This window comes from Nomascus leucogenys, chromosome 6 (genome assembly GCF_006542625.1).
Source record: "Nomascus leucogenys isolate Asia chromosome 6, Asia_NLE_v1, whole genome shotgun sequence".
Classification (NCBI taxonomy): Eukaryota; Metazoa; Chordata; class Mammalia; order Primates; family Hylobatidae; genus Nomascus; species Nomascus leucogenys.
The window spans coordinates 13,763,439-13,781,051 of NC_044386.1; the positions used below are offsets into that span (position 1 = coordinate 13,763,439).

Sequence of the window (17,613 nt, forward strand, 5' to 3'; positions counted from 1 at the left end):
CTCTTTTTTCTTGCCTTTTTTTTTTTTTTTTTAAAAGAGTTTAGGGTCATTTGAAACACAGATTAAACCCTTCAAAATGTTGTTTGCCAGTGAGTAAGTCTTAAAACAATTGCCTAGAAAGGGACATAAAACTCCAACTTTGGGCATCCTCCCAGTGATCCCAGGCCAAGCTTTTTCCACAGGAATGAAACTTTCTCTGCTATCTCAAGTCAGTAACGACCATTTTGAATTCTTTCATACCTTTTCCCAGGGCTATGAAGAGGTGTCTCAGAAGTTCACCTCTATACGGCGAGTCCGTGGTGATAATTACTGTGCACTGAGGGCCACACTGTTCCAGGCCATGAGCCAGGCTATGGGGCTGCCGCCCTGGCTGCAGGACCCAGAGCTCACGCTGGTACGCTGCTGCTGCAGGTTTGAGTCCAAAATGTTTCAAACAATTTTTGTGAGAAAACTTTCCCTTTCTGTCCATGCTACCTTCTAGTATCGTCTGCAGTATGATGTCAGCATGTGCGTTTATTCAGTTTCGTGCGGCTGGGATGATTTCACATAGTTAAGTGACCAAAAATAACTGGTGTTTCCTAGAAGAGAAAAATGATAAAATTTATATGAACAATTTAGTTGAATTAGAGAGCAGATGTTTGTATAACGCACTTAGGAACAGTTCGATTTCAATTTTGGTGTTTAAGTAGGCTGTATATGTTACTATTTGAGAACCGGCTAGGGTTTTAGAATACACATTTCTTTGGTTTTTAGCTATAATTCAATAAATTAGTACTTTTGGCTAAGTGTGAAGATTGGCTTAGTAGGTGGCAGAACAGCAACACTAGAAGAGAGATGATTACTGTCACATGGAGAGGGGCTTCCTGAGGAGCTGAGACTCAGCCTGTCCCAGGCCTGGCCCTCTTTAACGTTTTAAATGTACCACATGGCAGACATGCACTGGAAAGTCATGTGTCTGCATGTCCTGACATGGATAAAGTCACATAGTCGGGTGGGTGATAGACTATCCTGAAAGATTTTTTGGTCAGGAATGATTGGTCAGAGACAGCAATATACCCGTGTAACAAATCTGCACATGTACCTTCTGTATCTAAAATAAAAATTGAATTGCAAAAAAAGAAATGGCCACAGCCACCCAACCTTCAACAGCTACCACCCTGCTCAGTTAGCAGCCATCAACATCGAAGCAAGACCCTCCACCAGCAAAAAGATTACAACTTGCTGAAGGCCCAGATGATCATTAGCATTTTTTTACCAACAAAATATTTTTAAATTAAAAAAAAAAGAAAGAAATGACAATATGACATTAACTGGAAGAAAATTGAAAGTCTTGTGCTTAAATTTAAAAAATCCAAAACCCAGAAATGCTAGCTGTGGGAGATTGGCCGTATAGCAATTTATGAAAAGAAAGAAAAAGATGTTAGGATTTTAATTATGCAAGCCCACTGTGAGCCTGCGTGAAATGTGATGGCTAGCAATGATCACAAAGCCCTAGCTGCATTTTATTTTTATTATTTTTATTTTTATTTTTTTTGATATTAAGCAAAAAGACCAACCTGGCTGTGTTTTAAAAGGAATGATTTTAAGAATTAGGCAGTGACAGCCCCACCTTGAACTGGGCTGGTCAGAGACCATCTCGAGCTCGGTGCCTGATAAAGTATCCTCAGCAGATGGAAATGTGGCCAGGATGCTTCATCACATTCTGGGAGCCATTGAAGGAACTGGGATATTTTCCTAGAATAAAGAAGACTTTTAGAGGAACTTGTTGTTGACTAAGCTAGAGGTCTTTTAGGTGGATGAGAGATCACACACTCAGAAGGGCAAAACCAGGACTGATGGATGAAGGATACTCCCCATCTGTTCCGTGATTGTTTAATACACCAGCATAAAATCAGCACACCTATATCAACTGTCAAAATGACATCTGGAGCCAAATGTGGTGGCGCCTGTAGTGTTAGCTACTCAGGAGGCTGGGGTGGGAGGATCACTTGAGCCAGGAGTTCAAGTCCAGCCTGGGCAACATAAGGAGACCCCTTATGTTGGGGAGTCTATTAAAAAGAAAACCAAAACCAACATCTGGGAAAGATATTTTCTTCTAAGCAAAGATGTATGCCATCTTAAGCAGATTTTTCAGTATTAGCTTCTTTCTTTCATATAGAGGCAAGATAAATGGATATACTAAGCTGTTTTTTCTTTTGTAAATGATGCCATTTATTAGTTAAGTATTTCAGAATTGTTTGTCAGTCGGCAAAAGCATTCCTATGGTTGGATATAAGACCCAGCTAGAGAAGCAAACAATGATTTCACTGTTTTTGCTTTGTCTTGTTTTAACTTCTGTGCTTGACAACTGTAGCTGTATATGACACAATTTCTAGATTGTGGTGGTGTGTACCTATGTTCTTAGCTACTCAGGAGGCTGTGCTGACAACTGTAGCTATATTATATTAATCTACAAATCTATATTTCTAGATAGTGATATAATATCCTCCTCAATTTTAGGCAAAATTTTCCTTTTGAGGCTTTACCTTTAAGGAGCTATTTGGATTTATGGACTTATTTGACACTAAATTTGTATTTTTCTACTTTCTGAGAATCTGGGGTAAATAGTGTCCTAATTAATTAATTAAAGTATAAAATTGCTTTTAAAAAAGTTAGGTACAATGTCTCCCCCGCCCCTTTTTTTTGCTAGCAGGATATATTTGGGTAACATTATCTGCCATATTAAAAATAGTCTGGGTAGATTACATTCAAACTCTAATCACTGTTAAAATGTGTTGCATGTGTGAGTGATGGGGTTTTAAGGTGGTTTTTCTGACTTTGAGTAATGTGAAAATAGTTTTAAAATTCTTAAGTGTTCTTTCCAGTTTCTTTCCTTTTCTTTGTGTATCAGCTATTATATTTTTCTGGGAGCATAATTTAATTAGTTGGTCACTTGGTTTGGTTTTTGTCATCTAACTTTAATTGAATGCCAAGAGGCCTCTGTCAAAGAGAGAAAACACAGTGTACCTGCCTGTGGGTTTGGTATTTATGTTTATTAAACGTTGGGTCTGAATGTTAGCTGAAGAATGTCTTTGTTCTTTCCTTGCTATCATCCAGCCAGAGGACTTGTCCTTGTGTTGCTGTTCCAGCCCTCAGCAATTTAACATAGTTTGAAAACTTGCTTTACCCAGTTCGTTTTGTGGTATCACGTCTGAGACATGATTGGATGACAAATTCAAATTCAGCACATGCTTTGTGTTTGAGGGGCCAGTGAAGGAAGGAAGGGACCCATAAGCTTACTCTGGTTGTGCAGATCTCCCAGATGGCCCGCAGACCCTCCTGTGGATGCCTTTCCATTTCTGTTCTCACTCTGGCCCCCCGGCCCCACAGCCCTTCCCTTGGAAGGTCCACTGTGACAAGGGCTTTGTTGAGTGAGCATTTCTTGCAGCGTGACAAATAAATCAGGGGTGGAACCTTTAGCTAGCTTTATCTGCTTCTGTTTGCAGATGGAGAGATGTTCTCTGTGGCATGTTGCTGTCTTCTCTGTCTTTTAGAACATCATTTGGTTTTAGGGTATTAAAGGGAGCTGGGAAAGCTAGACTGAGTGACCCTCCCCTTAATCTACGCTCAGTGAAAGAGACCCGGGCTTCCTTTCTGCTGCTGCTCAGCTTTGCTGGCCTTGCTCTGTTCCTTGCCTGTGAGGCAGAGCTTTGTCTTTATTGACCTTCTGACAGTTCGGCTGTCCCTCACCTCCTGTCATCCTGCCCGGGTGTCCTGTTTGTTGTTCCCATTTCTGCCCAGATCCCAGTCTCCGTGTTTGGCTGCAGCCAGATCATCTGACCCTCACCCCAGCTATGGAGATGGCCTAGCCTGGCTCTCAAATGTGGGACAACACTTTGGTCCCGGAGAGGGGGCATCCTTTAGAGCAATCCTTTGGTTGCCAAGTTGGTTACATTTTGTAATGTCTCTGAGTTGGTTAGACTGTGACAGTGTTTGCTTAGAGTGAGATAGACTGTGTATCAAAATTTTTTTGTGAGTTTTGGGGATGACACATTTTTATTATTTGCTGTCTGTTGTGGTATCAAGAATTACCGGCAGGCGCTAGAGAAAACAGGCTGTTTTATAGTTTAGTCACAAACAAAATGATATCTAAGCTAATTACCTACTTTATTCTTGAATATTTCCAATCACTGTTTCTTGTTTAAATCTGGTTTCTTGCTTAAATTTTCTTTATTCTAATAGAAGTCCAGTTTGTGCTTAGTGGAAAACAAAGGCTATTTACGTGTGTTCCATGTGTTGTGACCTCTGAAAGCATTTAACCTCTGAAAGCATTTAACCTCTGAAAGCATTTAAAGTTGTATTCACTTTTTTCTTCTGAATAAATTTGACTTCATTCTTTTCTGATGGCTTTTTTCATGCTTCATTTTTTAAAATTGTCTAAAGGATTTTTGCATTTCCTGGAAGTCTGCAACCCTGAACTGTTTGACCGGTGTGTGAAAGGAATCAGAAACAATTGTTTCTCTCTGTGTAGTTAGGTCTTCAGGGTCTCCTGAGTAATCCAGTTGAGTACTGTGCCTACTTTTTAGATAACTGTATCATGTCCCCAGATGCTCAGCCGGTCTTCTGGGCTTCCCTTCACTTCATTTCCCAGCTCACTTCCGTGTAGCCAGTATTTTCTGCACATTTGTAGTTCTTTGTGCCCAGTTGTAATTTTAGCTTGTTGCCACTTGAGGGCATGTAAGGTTCTTGTGATAAATCTGAGAGACTGAATTGAGGGTTTTGCTGCAGAACTGCCACATGTTGCCGAAACACAGGGCAGTGTGGGCACGGAGTGGGCTGGTGCAGCCCTTAGGTGGGTGGTCATTTGTTATTCTAATAAGATGAGGAGGAGAAGTCTCTCTCCACCCTTAGTGAGTGATGTAGTTTGCCATCACTGTGGTCACAGTGAAAAGTAATTTACATCCCAATCGTGGTTCTGTGTTTTGTAGAAACCACCTTAGTTCACACGATTGCTCTAGGTTGAGAAGGTACAATCAGAATTACTATTTATGAAAGGGTCTTTTAGTCTTATATTCCAGTTGAATGGAAGATTTGGCCTCATTTAAAACTGTATTTATTTTATTTTATGTATTTATTTTTATTCATTTCTTTCTTGCTATATAAAGTTTTTAATTTTTTGGAGATGAGGTCTTGCTCTGTTGCTCAGGCTGAAGTGCAGTGGTGCAGTCATAGCTAACTGTAACCTCAAACTCCTGGGCTCAAGTGATCCTCCTGCCTCAGCCCCCTGAGTAGCTGGGAATACAGGCACGTGCCACTGTGCCCAGTGAATTTTTAAACTTTTTTTTTTTTTATAGAAATGGGGTCTTGCTATGTTGCCTGTACTGGCAAAACTGTATTAATAACTGCTAAACAAGGTCAGGTTCCTCATAGGATATTGTAGGATTTAATTATTCTTTAATGATCTGTTGACTTGGAGGTGAACTTTTTTTTCCTTTCTAAATTTTACAGCCGTGAAGTGACACAGCTGTGCCCAGCCTAATTCTAGGATTTTTCTCCTGACACACCCAAGACTGTTGGAAGAGTCTTACTTCCCATGCTGTCATCAGTCAGGCTGTGCCTCAGCTTGCCTTTCAAACTGCAGATTCTGTTGATAACTAGAGGGAAACAAAGTAACAAATACTCCAGGAATAAAAAAAACGGAAACTAGCAATGTAGTTCAGCTGTCACTTCTTTCATGAACTAAGTGAGCACAGCTCCCTTAACCCCTGCCTCTGATTTTCAGTTGTATGTTTTATCTTAATATATCGATTAGACAGTTAAACTAGACATACTGTCATTTCTCTGACTGTTAAAACTTTGAGTATATGTGTTAACATTATTTAACAAAACTTTTTCTACCTTTTTTTGGTGGATTTTTTAAATACCAGAAACTAGGTTTTATTTTTCTTATTGGGAAAGGAGCAGGTTTGGCTTCACCCTGGACCTTCTCACATCCTCAGAAGCACTGTCCTTAGCCATGTGTTAGGTGGTGGTTGAGAGGCTGCAGTGAGTCCCATAGCCTGAAGGTGGTTGGTGTGAGGATGTGCTGTGGGCATGGCCTGCTGTGGAATGTCCTGGCCGTGGTTGGAGTCCTGCAAGGCAGATTGTGCTTTGGCTCAACCAAAAGCACCGTTTCACTCCAGCAGCCCTCCTCAGGGTGGTACTTTCTAAGTTCCTGACTTCTAGATTTAGGTCCTCCATCCTAAACCCACGTGACAGATTTGCAGAATTAATTCTGGAAACAAAGGTAGGTTTTATAGACTTTGTGGTTTCTTACAACTTGGATTGTGTGGTGGATTTCTTGGAATGTTAACACTTCTTTATCTCTTTGTTTCTTGATGTTTTAGTTACCAGAAAAACTCATCAGCAAATACAACTGGATCAAGCAATGGAAACTTGGACTGAAATTTGATGGGAAGAACGAGGACCTGGTTGATAAAATTAAAGAGTCCCTTACTCTGCTGAGGAAGAAGGTTTGGAACCTGTAGTGTCCTGTCTGATAAGGGTGAAGCTCCTGTTCTTGCTTGCCCCAGAAGACCAGTTTTTAGTCTTCACTCAGTGGATTTTCAAATGCTCTTGGCTGATTTTTAGGCAAAATGGTTTTAAATGAACTCAAACTCTTCCCACGAGGGCTTTAGTAAAATGGGAAGTACCAACATTATATATTCTTACAGCAGATGCCATGTACTAGGGTATCAAATAATGAAGTGTTTGACTTTCTTAAGAGGAAACCTTAACAAATAGTCTTTGTTCCAAGTCATATTTATGTTTCAAGAATATAATTTGGTTCCTATTTCTTATATCATTAGTAATTTATTAAATTCTTTCCAATTATGCTCATGTTTTAAGATTCTGCCCATATTTATCAGACTTATTTTCTTTCTCCGTGATTTTCCAGTTAGTAGATTTAGTAACTTGTCTTTAGAAAACAGTCCTGAAAGAGTTTTTCTGAAAGAGAATTGTAGGGAGAACTTGGTCTTCTGATTCCTGTTGATTTGGTCTTTGAAATTCTACCTTTCTGTGGCTTTCGACTGTCTCCTCTGGGTTGGATGTCCTGCCTACACACTGGCTTACATGACCCCTAGCTTGCTTGCATTGAGCAGCTTGGAGTCCTTTTCACCAAGAACCCTGATTGAGGGCCTGTCACTTGCGCCAGGGTGTCAGTGGAGGGTGGTCAGGTAGAGAGGGGGTCAAACATGGACTTTTCAAGGTCCTTCCTAGCACGTACTTCAAGCAGTGATTTCTGTACTCACGTATGGTCTGCTGCTCCCATTAGATTTTCAGCTCCACGTGAGACTGTCCTGTGCATTCCTTGACACCCTGTGTCTAGCAGCAGGTCTGGCACATAATAGGTGTTCATTTAGTGCTTTATTGAATTAGTGAACTGAAGGCCCTGACTTCTTGGAACCTACTTTTTGCTTAGAAAGATAAGAAATGTTTACTGAAAAATATACTGTCAAAGGAATTCCAGTAGTTTTATCTTTCTTCTACTATAAAGAAATGGGAGCGAAAGAAGGGAAGAGGGAAATTCCATTCTTTTTACCTGTTGGACTAGAATGCAGGATTTTGTGTTCCCCAGTCCTTGGGTTAGTGGAAGGCTGAGGGCAGGGCTCTAGCCCTGTGGGAGTGAACGAGAGGGCCCTTCAGAGCAACCACGGGTCACAATTTCGTTTTCATTTTTTTAAGGTCTTGTGAAATTGCTATTTCTGCTTTATTAGGTTTTTCTACTATAATTAGACCCTCATTTTTGGGAATGCTTGAGTGGTGCCAATTTGCAATAAGGTTAAAATTACTAATAATCTGAGCCAGCATTACTAACACTTCTATGCCAGGCTCCACACTAAAATTTCATGTGTTATTTAATTCTCACAACTATGAAGGTGGTGTTGCTGTGGTCATCCCTGTTTTTTAGGTGAGGAAACTAAGGCCAGGAGCTCAGTTGAAATGCCCTGCAAAAAAACCACCACAGCTGCTCTGTGGTGAAGCCTTGATTCCATCCCGACTGACTCTAGAGCCATGTCCATGATTGGCAACTTGGTCTAGTTTGGAAAATATGAGATACAGACAAACATGTACCAGCCTTCAGCCCAAATATTAGAGGGAATTGTATGCAGTCAGTACCATTGAAATTCACTCTTGGATTTAAAATCCATAATGGTGTTTGAGAGGGGCACTAGTTATTGTTTATTCATAAGGAATGGTATTTATGTTGGCATCTCTTATTCTCATTCACTGTAACTTAAAAGCACATATATTTATAGGTTTTCTTTTTTAAAGAGTTTGCCTATATTCATTGAATACCTAACACATTATTCTTAATCCGGAATCAATAAGAGTTTCCTGAGTGGATTTATTCATTTGAAGTTCATCTATATTTTTGAGGTTAGAGAGATAAGTTTAGTAAATTATTATTCAGGAGCCCCGACACCCTTTTTTGCCTCTCTTCCATTTAGGAGGGTTGGCTTTATGTTTCTGGGTGCTAACCCTCCTGTAAGCCCCTTGTAATTGTAGCTGCCCTTCACAGCTTCACACACGTGTGTTAGCTCTTCTATAAATGTCTCTGATTGGCTGGTTCAATCTCATCGCCTGGGAAGTTAAGGGAGTCAAAATTTCCACAGCCTCAGTGCTTCTTACTGCATTGTATTTTTCTTTCAAATTAATGGGAGAAAAAGCTGAATAAGGAGTTTGTGTGCTTTAAAGTGTACCATTTTTTAATTTGGAAACCTGAATGTTGTGAGCATTGGTAAGTGACCGATGGTCACTTTTAAAAAATAATTTTGTGCTCATAGTATGGTACTATACCAGGGATTTTTAGAACAAAAATTCTAATTATTACATAACTTTCTTATTGTAGTGGGCAGGCTTGGCTGAAATGAGAACTGCTGAAGCAAGACAGATAGCTTGTGATGAACTATTCACAAACGAGGAGGAGGAATATAGCCTCTATGAAGCTGTAAAATTTCTAATGCTAAACAGAGCCATTGAACTATATAATGATAAAGAGAAAGGAAAGGAAGTACCATTTTTCTCTGTGCTTCTGTTTGCTCGGGACACATCAAATGACCCAGGACAGCTTCTGAGGAACCACCTCAACCAGGTGGGACACACTGGTGGTCTTGAACAGGTAAGTTGTGCTTTTGAGCATGTATTACCCCAAAATAAAGCAGCTTTACTGATCAAACTTGATGTCACAGTTTTTGTAGGTCAGAAATTCAGGGACAGCTTAGTTGGATGGTTCTGGCTCAGGATCTCATGAGGCTGCAGTTGTATGTTCAGGGCTGCAGTCATCTGAAGGCTTGACTGGGGCTGGAAGATCTACTTCCAATGTTGTTCACTCATGTGGCTGTGGGCAGGAGGCTTCAGTTCCTTACTGGTAGTTAGTAGGAGGGTTCAGTTCCTCGCACATAGGCCTCCACAGGGCTGCTTGAGTGTCCTTACAACATGGTAGCTGGCTTCTCAGAGTGATCTAAGCAGAGAGCAAGAAAGAAGCCAAAATGCCTTTTATGACCTAATCTAGGATGTCACACACTGTTACATTGTTTTCCACTTTTTAGAAACAAGTTACTTGATGCATTCCACTCTCAAGAGGAGGGGAATTTGGCTCCACTTTTTTGAATGAGGGGTACCAAAGAATTGTGGGCGTACTTTACAGTCACCACCATTATCTCAGCCTGGGCTTTATTCTTCAGAGGAGTGGATAGGATTAGTACTCTTGGCTCTGGGAGGTTACAAATAAATGAGGTACTTGGAAGAACCATTCGAAGGGTCTTGTTTAATCTTGGCAGCTGTAGCTGCATTAAAAAGAGAAATGGAGTCACCTTAGCCAGTAGAGTTCAGCCTACTCTTGGATCTTTTACAGATTTGTTAAGTGTGGAGTTTTACACAGAAACCCAGTGCAGTACTATCTCTAAGCCAATATAGTTGAGTCACCACACCTTGTGCTATCTTTGATGTGTTCATTTTCCTAAAAAGTCTTAATGAGGTTTTTTTTAGTGGAATAGCCAACCGCTAAAGTAGCATTAAGGCTGTTCATCAAAGTGCCACTCTCCTACTTACATAATTGACTCTTGTGCCTCCTTTTTTCTAAAAAGGCCCAGGTGCCGTGACAGCTACTGCAAGGATTAGAGAGCTGAGTTAGGTTCCATTCTGAGCTGTCCTGGAGTGTGAAGGTCTCTTCTTCTGTTACTGCCAAGTGTGTAGGAAGGAGTGTAGACTGAAGGTCACTGCTGGGTCAGGCAGGGCTGATGATGGTTATTTTCAAAAATTATCTGTACTCATAATGTGGGTTACTTATGTCTCCTGAACCATAGCAAGCACCTTGCAGTCAAAAGGCTTATAGAGGATGGTTTGCATATTACACTAAAGTTAGTCTTTTCCGAGACCCTATAAGGTCTGCTGTGATGGTGAGTCCATTCTTTTTTTTTTTTCAATAAGAAATTTTCAGTTTCTTTTTTGAAATATACGTACCATAAAGTTCACTCTTTTAAAGTTTTGCAGCCATCACTACAGTCTACTTTTAGAGCATTTTGTCAAAAGAAACCTCATGCCCATTAGTAACCACTTTCTCTTCCTTCTAACCCTAGGCAGCCACTAATCTACTTTCTGTCTCAATGGATTTGCCTATTCTGGACATTTCATATGAATGGAATCATATAATATGTGGTCTTTTGTTTATGGCTTATTTGATTTAGCATAATGTTTTTAAGATTTCATCCATATTGCACCATGTATTAGTACTTCATTCCTTTTTATTGATAAGTAATATCCCATTGTATGGATGGATCACATTTTATTCATCTGTTCAATAGTTTGATGGGTATTTGGATTGTTTCCACTTTTTAGTTCGTGAATAACCCTGCTATGAACATTCATGTATAATTTTTTTTATGTGAACATATGTTTTTAGTTCTCTTGGGTATACACTGAGGAGTGGAATTGCTTTAACATTTTTGAGGAACCTCCAGACTGTTTGCAAAGCAACTGCACCATTTTACATTCCCACCAGCAATGTATCAGTGTCCTGTTTCACCATATCTTCACCAACACTTCTGACTTTTTTTATTGGGGTGAAGTTCATATAATATAAAACTGACCGTTTTAAAATGTACATCTCATTGACATTTAATACACTGCCAGTGACCACCACCTATATGAAGTTCTAAAACATGTCACTCCTAAAGAAAATCCTGTGCTCATTAAGCAGCCACTCCCCATTGTCATCTTTTTGGTTCTAGTCATTCTAGTGGGTGTGAAGTACTATCTCATTGTAGTTGGATTTGGATTTCTCTAATGACTCACAATGTTGAGCATCTTTTCATGTGCTTTCTTGGTCACTTGTATATCTTCTTTGGAGAGAGGTGTCTGTTCAGATCCTTTGCCTAATTTTTAAGCTGCTTATTTGGTTTTTTGTTTTGTTAATTGTTGTAAAAGTTCTTTATTCTGGATACAGGACCCTTATCAGACATATGATCCATTCTTGATTATCCACCTTTTTTTTTTTAAAAAAAAGAAAAGGATTGGGGCTGGGCCCAAAGCAGGAAGTAAAAAGGTTGTGGCTTCACCATTGCTGTGCACTGTGGGATAATGGATGGAACATGGTGTTAAGCCACATTTTGCAGTGTGATCTTCCTCAGAATACCCGTTTGCTCTTCTTCCCAGGTTGAAATGTTCCTTCTTGCCTATGCTGTGTGCCACACCATCCAGGTGTACCGGCTCTCCAAGTACAACACAGAAGAATTCATCACAGTCTACCCCACCGACCCACCCAAGGACTGGCCAGTGGTAACGCTCATTGCTGAGGACGATCGGCACTATAACATCCCCGTCAGAGTGTGTGAGGAGACCAGTCTATGAGAGACACATGCTCCTGACAGCCTGGCGACATGGCGAAGATGCACAGGTGGCTCCTGGGCTTGGGCTGCAGGTTTGGGGGTCTCTAAGAACAATCTCTGAGAAGAACCCTTGGGCCCCTGGGAGCCAAGTTGGACAGGATGTCCTGAAGACTAGCTTTTGATAAGAGAAATTAACCAAGTCTTTCCCCTCATCTATGATGCAATATATTTCAGTGGGGGCCTTCAGAGCACACCTGTTGGACGGTGCAAACCATATCTTCTCCAGAAGGCAAATACTTTTGTATGAGAGGAAACTCAGTTTTGGAGAGGAATATGTTCTTTATATCTCAAATCAAAACTCTCTCTAATGGTAAACTGGCTTCTAATTTTTTTAAGTACAGTATTTTTTTTCCCCTTTAGTAGTAATGGGTTTCTGTAGATCTTCCTATACAGTCTGCTTTAACTCAGGACCTTGAGATTATGAGACTGACGTGCTGCCCACTGCACTTAGGGGGCCTCTAACAGTCTGCTTTAAGTGGTATAATTCTGGGATGGATCTGTTACTGGCATAGTCATGACAGCCTCTGGTAATCTTATCTTCTCCTTTTTGTGAAGGGAAGAGCAATGGTTTGGACTTACATCTTAAGGCTATTTTAAGCAGATTGTTTTGCAGCAGATTAAGAATTGGGTCCCAAAGTGGGTTATTTCAAGGCATTTTTGAAGACTGGGGGAGCGTAGGAGGGAGTGGTGAGGGAACCTATAACTTCTTGCTTCTTGTGACTATGACAGGTGTCTGATGCCCCCAGCGCACTGGAGTCCGGGGCTTGGTGCAGGTGGTGCCCCATCAGTGTGGACAGACACTACTTGCCTTTGTGGTTTAGTGTTCGAAGCTTTAATTATTCTACAGTTCCACAGATTCACAATTTTATAGCCAAACAGTTTGTATCCACCTGCTTTCAGAGGAGGAACCCAAGGCCAAATTACTTTGAGGTAGGGCTTAGCTGAACCTGGGTTTTCCTGTGCTCTTTTCATGCTGTGTTGGAGGGTGTGTCCATTGCCAGATCTGCGTAACCCGTCTGGGGCAGGGGATGAGTGACAGCAAACCATCTTAAAATTTTTCATGAGTACATTTAAGCAGAAGCATGTGGGAATATGAGTGCAAAAGTGTGGCTGAGCCGTGTATGCCCTTGATTGGTTTTGGGAAGCCTGAGGGAGGCAGCCTTCCTGGCTACGAGCCATCGCCTGCCCCGTCAGGCTAAGGGTGGTGACTGGGGTGGTGAAGGGGCAGCTCTGCTGAGCATGGTCTGCCTTATGGCCTGAATTGTCCTCAAGGGGTGTGGACTGCAGATGGTGTTCACACGAACCGGAGACATCACTCCTCAGGATTCTACTGGCAGCCCCTGAATTGGCTCGACGTTTGTGGAGGTGGTGTTTCCCTGAAGTACTGAGCTTTGTTTTATAATAATTAAAATCTTTATTTGGTCCAATTTAATATAGTTTAGAAGCTATCTATTTTTTTTTGAGGCAATCCTTTTTTGAAAATGTAAATTTTGTTTTTAATTAAAAATAAAGTCTTAGTTAAGAAAACTCAGGATGTACAAAACTATTCAGACTGTTACTTTAGCTTTCTCCCATTACCTCATCAGTAATATTCACCACATTTTGCTAAATGTTTATTGATTAGAGTGTTGAAATCAAATTCTGCTCTAAATGTGTGTGAATATATTGGAGAGGCTTTGTGTTTTTCACTGTGAAATGCAATTGTGCCTTGAATAAGAAGGTACCTAGAAGCCAAATTAAAGTAATAATGACTTCTTATTGGCTTCGATTTTTCATTGTAGAAAAGTGTATGGGATTGTACAGCAGGAAATGCTTACCATTCATTTCTGATGTTTTTTAAAGCACAACTCGAAACATTTCGATCATACATACATAGCAGTAGGGATCTGTGCCCTTCAGGTACATTGAATCTGACTATCAGTTTATATATGTCATTGAATTTTAAGAATACTCATGTTAATAATAGTCATCTATCCTTGCATTTTGAAAATGTTCTAATCTTAGTGAACTTGAATTGGATTTCTGGGTAAAAGAATGTGTTTCTTTTATGTTGCTTTCTGTCCGAAGGCCTTGTCAGAATCTGTCAGACTCTTGTTTAGGTTTAGTGTGATCATGGTGTCAGAGAAGCAAAGCTTTCAAATAAATAGTACTTCAGGAAATAGAAATGATTGACCAACTTTAAAAATATTTTTTTTTTTTTATTGCAATATGCGGCTTCAGTTGCCCAGAATCTTAGTTCCATTTCTCATTCTTGGTCTTGAGCTGGTCAGGTGACAGCAGCAGATTAGAAGTTGAATGGAGATTAAATGGATTCAGGAGGATGTTCCACTTAGAGCAATCTTCAAAATGATAAGGTGTTCTAGAAGAAAGGAATGTAGTAGGAACTATACTATGCCTAGCTTTCTATCCCACAGTTTCTTGCAAGAGTTTAGGAGTTTTGGACCCTGTGTATTGGCAGAAAAGTTATCTCCATCTTAAGCAGGCATGACTTTTATACCTGTGAGCTCATTTAAGGTGCATTTAAACCTAAAATAATTTCCCTGTATTATGCTTCATGGAATTAACACTGCTTTTCCAGAACATTTTCAGATTCCCCTCCTTACATCCTGAGCCCCTTCTCTATATACATCTGTTGATTTTATCCATCCACAAGGAACAATGATAGTCACATTAGAGAACAAGAAACTAGTAATACATGGTTTCTAACTGATGATTCAGGCCCGGATTTGATTGAAAGTGTTTGCAGTTCCTCTTCTGTAGAATACAGAGTGGATGAAAATGTTTTCAATGCACAGAACAAGATGAATCCTTTTTTCTTTATTTAGCAATTTACACTTTTGTTACTCCGTTATATATTCAATTAGTGTCTGATAAGATTTTCTTTGCTTAAGGAGAACAGACATTGCCTTGGTAAGTTTTTTTTTTTTTCCCCCTCTACTTTTGGAGCTTATCAGGTAAAAATGTCAAGCCACATGAATTGTTAACACCTCTGTTGGGAAAAGCCCCTGTGAGTTTTTATGTACTTGGTCTTTGCTTTTGTTATTCATCTTGTGTTGTTATTCATCGTGTCCTCCCTCTTCCCAATGTGCTGTTTTACCTAAGAGTTAGTCTACTTCCTGAAGATCTTTTAGAGAGAGGCTGTGAAGTGCTGAATCACCTTTAATTATACAGCACTCCTGCCATCTCGGCATCTACATAGGACTTACATAGACTTCCTGAATGTGTCTTCTTCAGATACTAAAGTACAGTTGGATCATTTTCTTATCTCCTTTTCTTAAGCAGTACTTCGCAGGTACTCCCCTTTGAAAGCCAGAAGCATAAACCATTGGGGAATCTTACTTGTAGACATGCAGTAATAGAAATGCCTTTATGTAAGATCTGTGAGTAGTTAAAAAGAAAGCCCTCAGTGTGTGTGAAGTGAATGTGAAATGTGTGTGAAATACATAGAATTCCCAAATAGTTTAGCAAAGGCAGGGCACAATATCAAGTAATTTAAAAATGGTCCAAGAAACTGTAAGAAGGAGGAACTAATTCTAGAATAAATATTAAAATGCCATTCAGGAACAAAACCACAGATGCCAGACAGACCTCCTGTGCTTAAGTTGTAGAAGAATAAAAATCTGAATGAATGGAAGGCCTTACGTGTATACAGTTTACAAATTCCTATTTCTAAAATGTAAGCCCCTTATTTAACAGAAGTATGTATTTTAATGCTTAACTGTCTCGGGAAACCTCATTTGTGACATCATCTAAGAGGATGGAAAGACCAGGGAGCCAGTGCCACGTTGAACAGAACAGTGGTTTAGTGAATGTGTGAGGAAAAACACGGGCAACTGATTATTAATGTTTTTGTAATTCAGTTTATAACTTGGAGCCATGAAAAGCAACAAAACTAAACTGGTTTGACAGCCTGCCACTTCTGGCTTTTCCTGTAAGTCACTAATGGTAGGTGTGAGGTGGGCTTGCCCATGACCAGGAGGGGTGTGTGTGTGTGTGTGTGTGTGTGTGCATGTGTGTACATGTATGTTGGTCTGCAGTCACAGCATACCTTTATGTGCATGTGTCCTCGCAGCTTGGGACTCAGCAGTATTCTGGGAGGGTGGAGGTGAACTGTTCCATGTATTGTATTATATATTATTTTAGATGGGGTCTTGCTCTGTCGCCCAGGCTGGAGTGCAGTGGTGCGATCTCAGCTCGTTGCAACTTTTGCCTCCTGGTTCAAGCAATTCTCCTGCCTCAGCCTGCCGAATAGCTGGGAATACAGGCGTGTACCACCACTCCCAGCTAATTTTTGTATTTTTAGTAGAGATGGGGTTTCACTATGTTGGCCAAGCTGGTCTCGAGCTCCTGGCCTCAGGTGATCCACCTGCTTTGGCCTCCCAAAGTGCTGAGATTACAGGCGTGAGCTACCGCGCCTGGCCCCATGTATTGAATTTTTTTCAGGGTATATTGAAATCTACTACCGGGAATGGTGGAATGGGTTTTGGTATGTATAATGGAAATACATAGAGTGGTTATTAAGTCTAGAAACACATACATTAATTGTATTGAAATGTTATATCAATACATCATTTATGATGTGTGTCTGGTCTCAGACCTCATGGCCACCAGTTTGTTTAAGCATTTTGAATGCTTTTTAATAGCATTCAGTAGCATTAATGGAGGAGGACACTGTGTTTTCTCAATTAATCTCATTGATTTGTTTGGTATAAGTTTGGGTCAGAAATGAAACTGCCAAAACATGCATCAGTACAAGGAAGGGACACAGGGTTTAAAATGTCCACAGTCTTGGCAGTGGACTTGGCAGTTCTCCCAGTAAGCAGAAGTATTTGAGCTTAATTCTGAACTTCAAAGTAATATTTTATACTTAATTTTAGGAGCTTTCATTTACATATTGAAAAATGCCTTGACTGTATTCACATAAATGGTGCTAAAACATTGTACCCCTTATAAGAACCGCAGCAATCCACAGTAATGTTGGTTACTTCTGAGTATTTTGATAACGGAACAAAGTCAAAATGAATGTATTTAATAAGCTTCTTTCTCATTTCCGTTGTTTTATAAATATATTTTGGTATTGTTGCCTGCATTTTAGCCACTTCTAACTTTTTGTATTATGAATTCGGAGAGGATAACAAGCCAACTTTAGACCCTCTGCCAGTGGCAATGATGTTTTTCTTCTGTGGGTAAGCCATTGTGAATGGAGGCTGGCGGAGCAGCCCACTGTGTGAACCTGGCAGCGCTCATCTTGGCTTGTTTAGCAGTGCCTCTGTTTACACTGTAAGATGTTCAGCATGTGTCCAAAATTTCGCCTGCTCTGAAAAACATGCCCCCAAGGCTCTGTGCAGTTTGGGCCTTGGTTCCCACCTGCAGATGCGATCAGATGCCTGGCTCCTGGGGCCAGAATTTTCTCTGTTGCTTGTTGAGTCTCTTGTCTTCACTGTCAGAAGCTGAACCGACTTGGGGGGGCTTTGCTGTTGATCCACTTTAGCAAACCTTGCTGCAGAGGACTGTAAAAACAAATAACTAAAAATAAACTTAGAAAATACAACTCAGAAGCCTGGCTCTGTTGCTGTGGTCAAATGCTTGCCTTTGAGGACTTTGGCAGATTGTGCTATTGCATTGGGCTCTAACTTTCTGGCACCCGCAAGGCAGACCTATGATGTCAACATGGCTGATTCTTGACCCCTGGCCATTGTGAGCA

The 17,613-nt window shown here is 40.4% G+C and overlaps 1 protein-coding gene across 3 annotated transcripts in view; it reads left to right on the top strand.

Moving 5' to 3' along the window:
* Window positions 1-17,613, top strand: part of OTULIN (OTU deubiquitinase with linear linkage specificity) — a 56,953-nt gene that overhangs the window by 25,310 nt on the left and 14,030 nt on the right. Inside the window, exons 4-7 of one of the 3 annotated variants that reach the window (XR_004030406.1) lie at window positions 251-394; window positions 6,366-6,491; window positions 8,873-9,142; window positions 11,677-12,219. Coding sequence is in view for 2 of the 3 variants with exons in the window: in XM_030813921.1 (XP_030669781.1) it covers window positions 251-394; window positions 6,366-6,491; window positions 8,873-9,142; window positions 11,677-11,871 (735 nt within the window). In the remaining variant the exon portion in view is untranslated. Of the gene's footprint in view, window positions 1-250; window positions 395-6,365; window positions 6,492-8,872; window positions 9,143-11,676; window positions 17,468-17,613 lie in introns of those variants that run through there. The other 2 variants (XM_030813921.1, XM_003263171.3) reach the window with 2 other exon arrangements.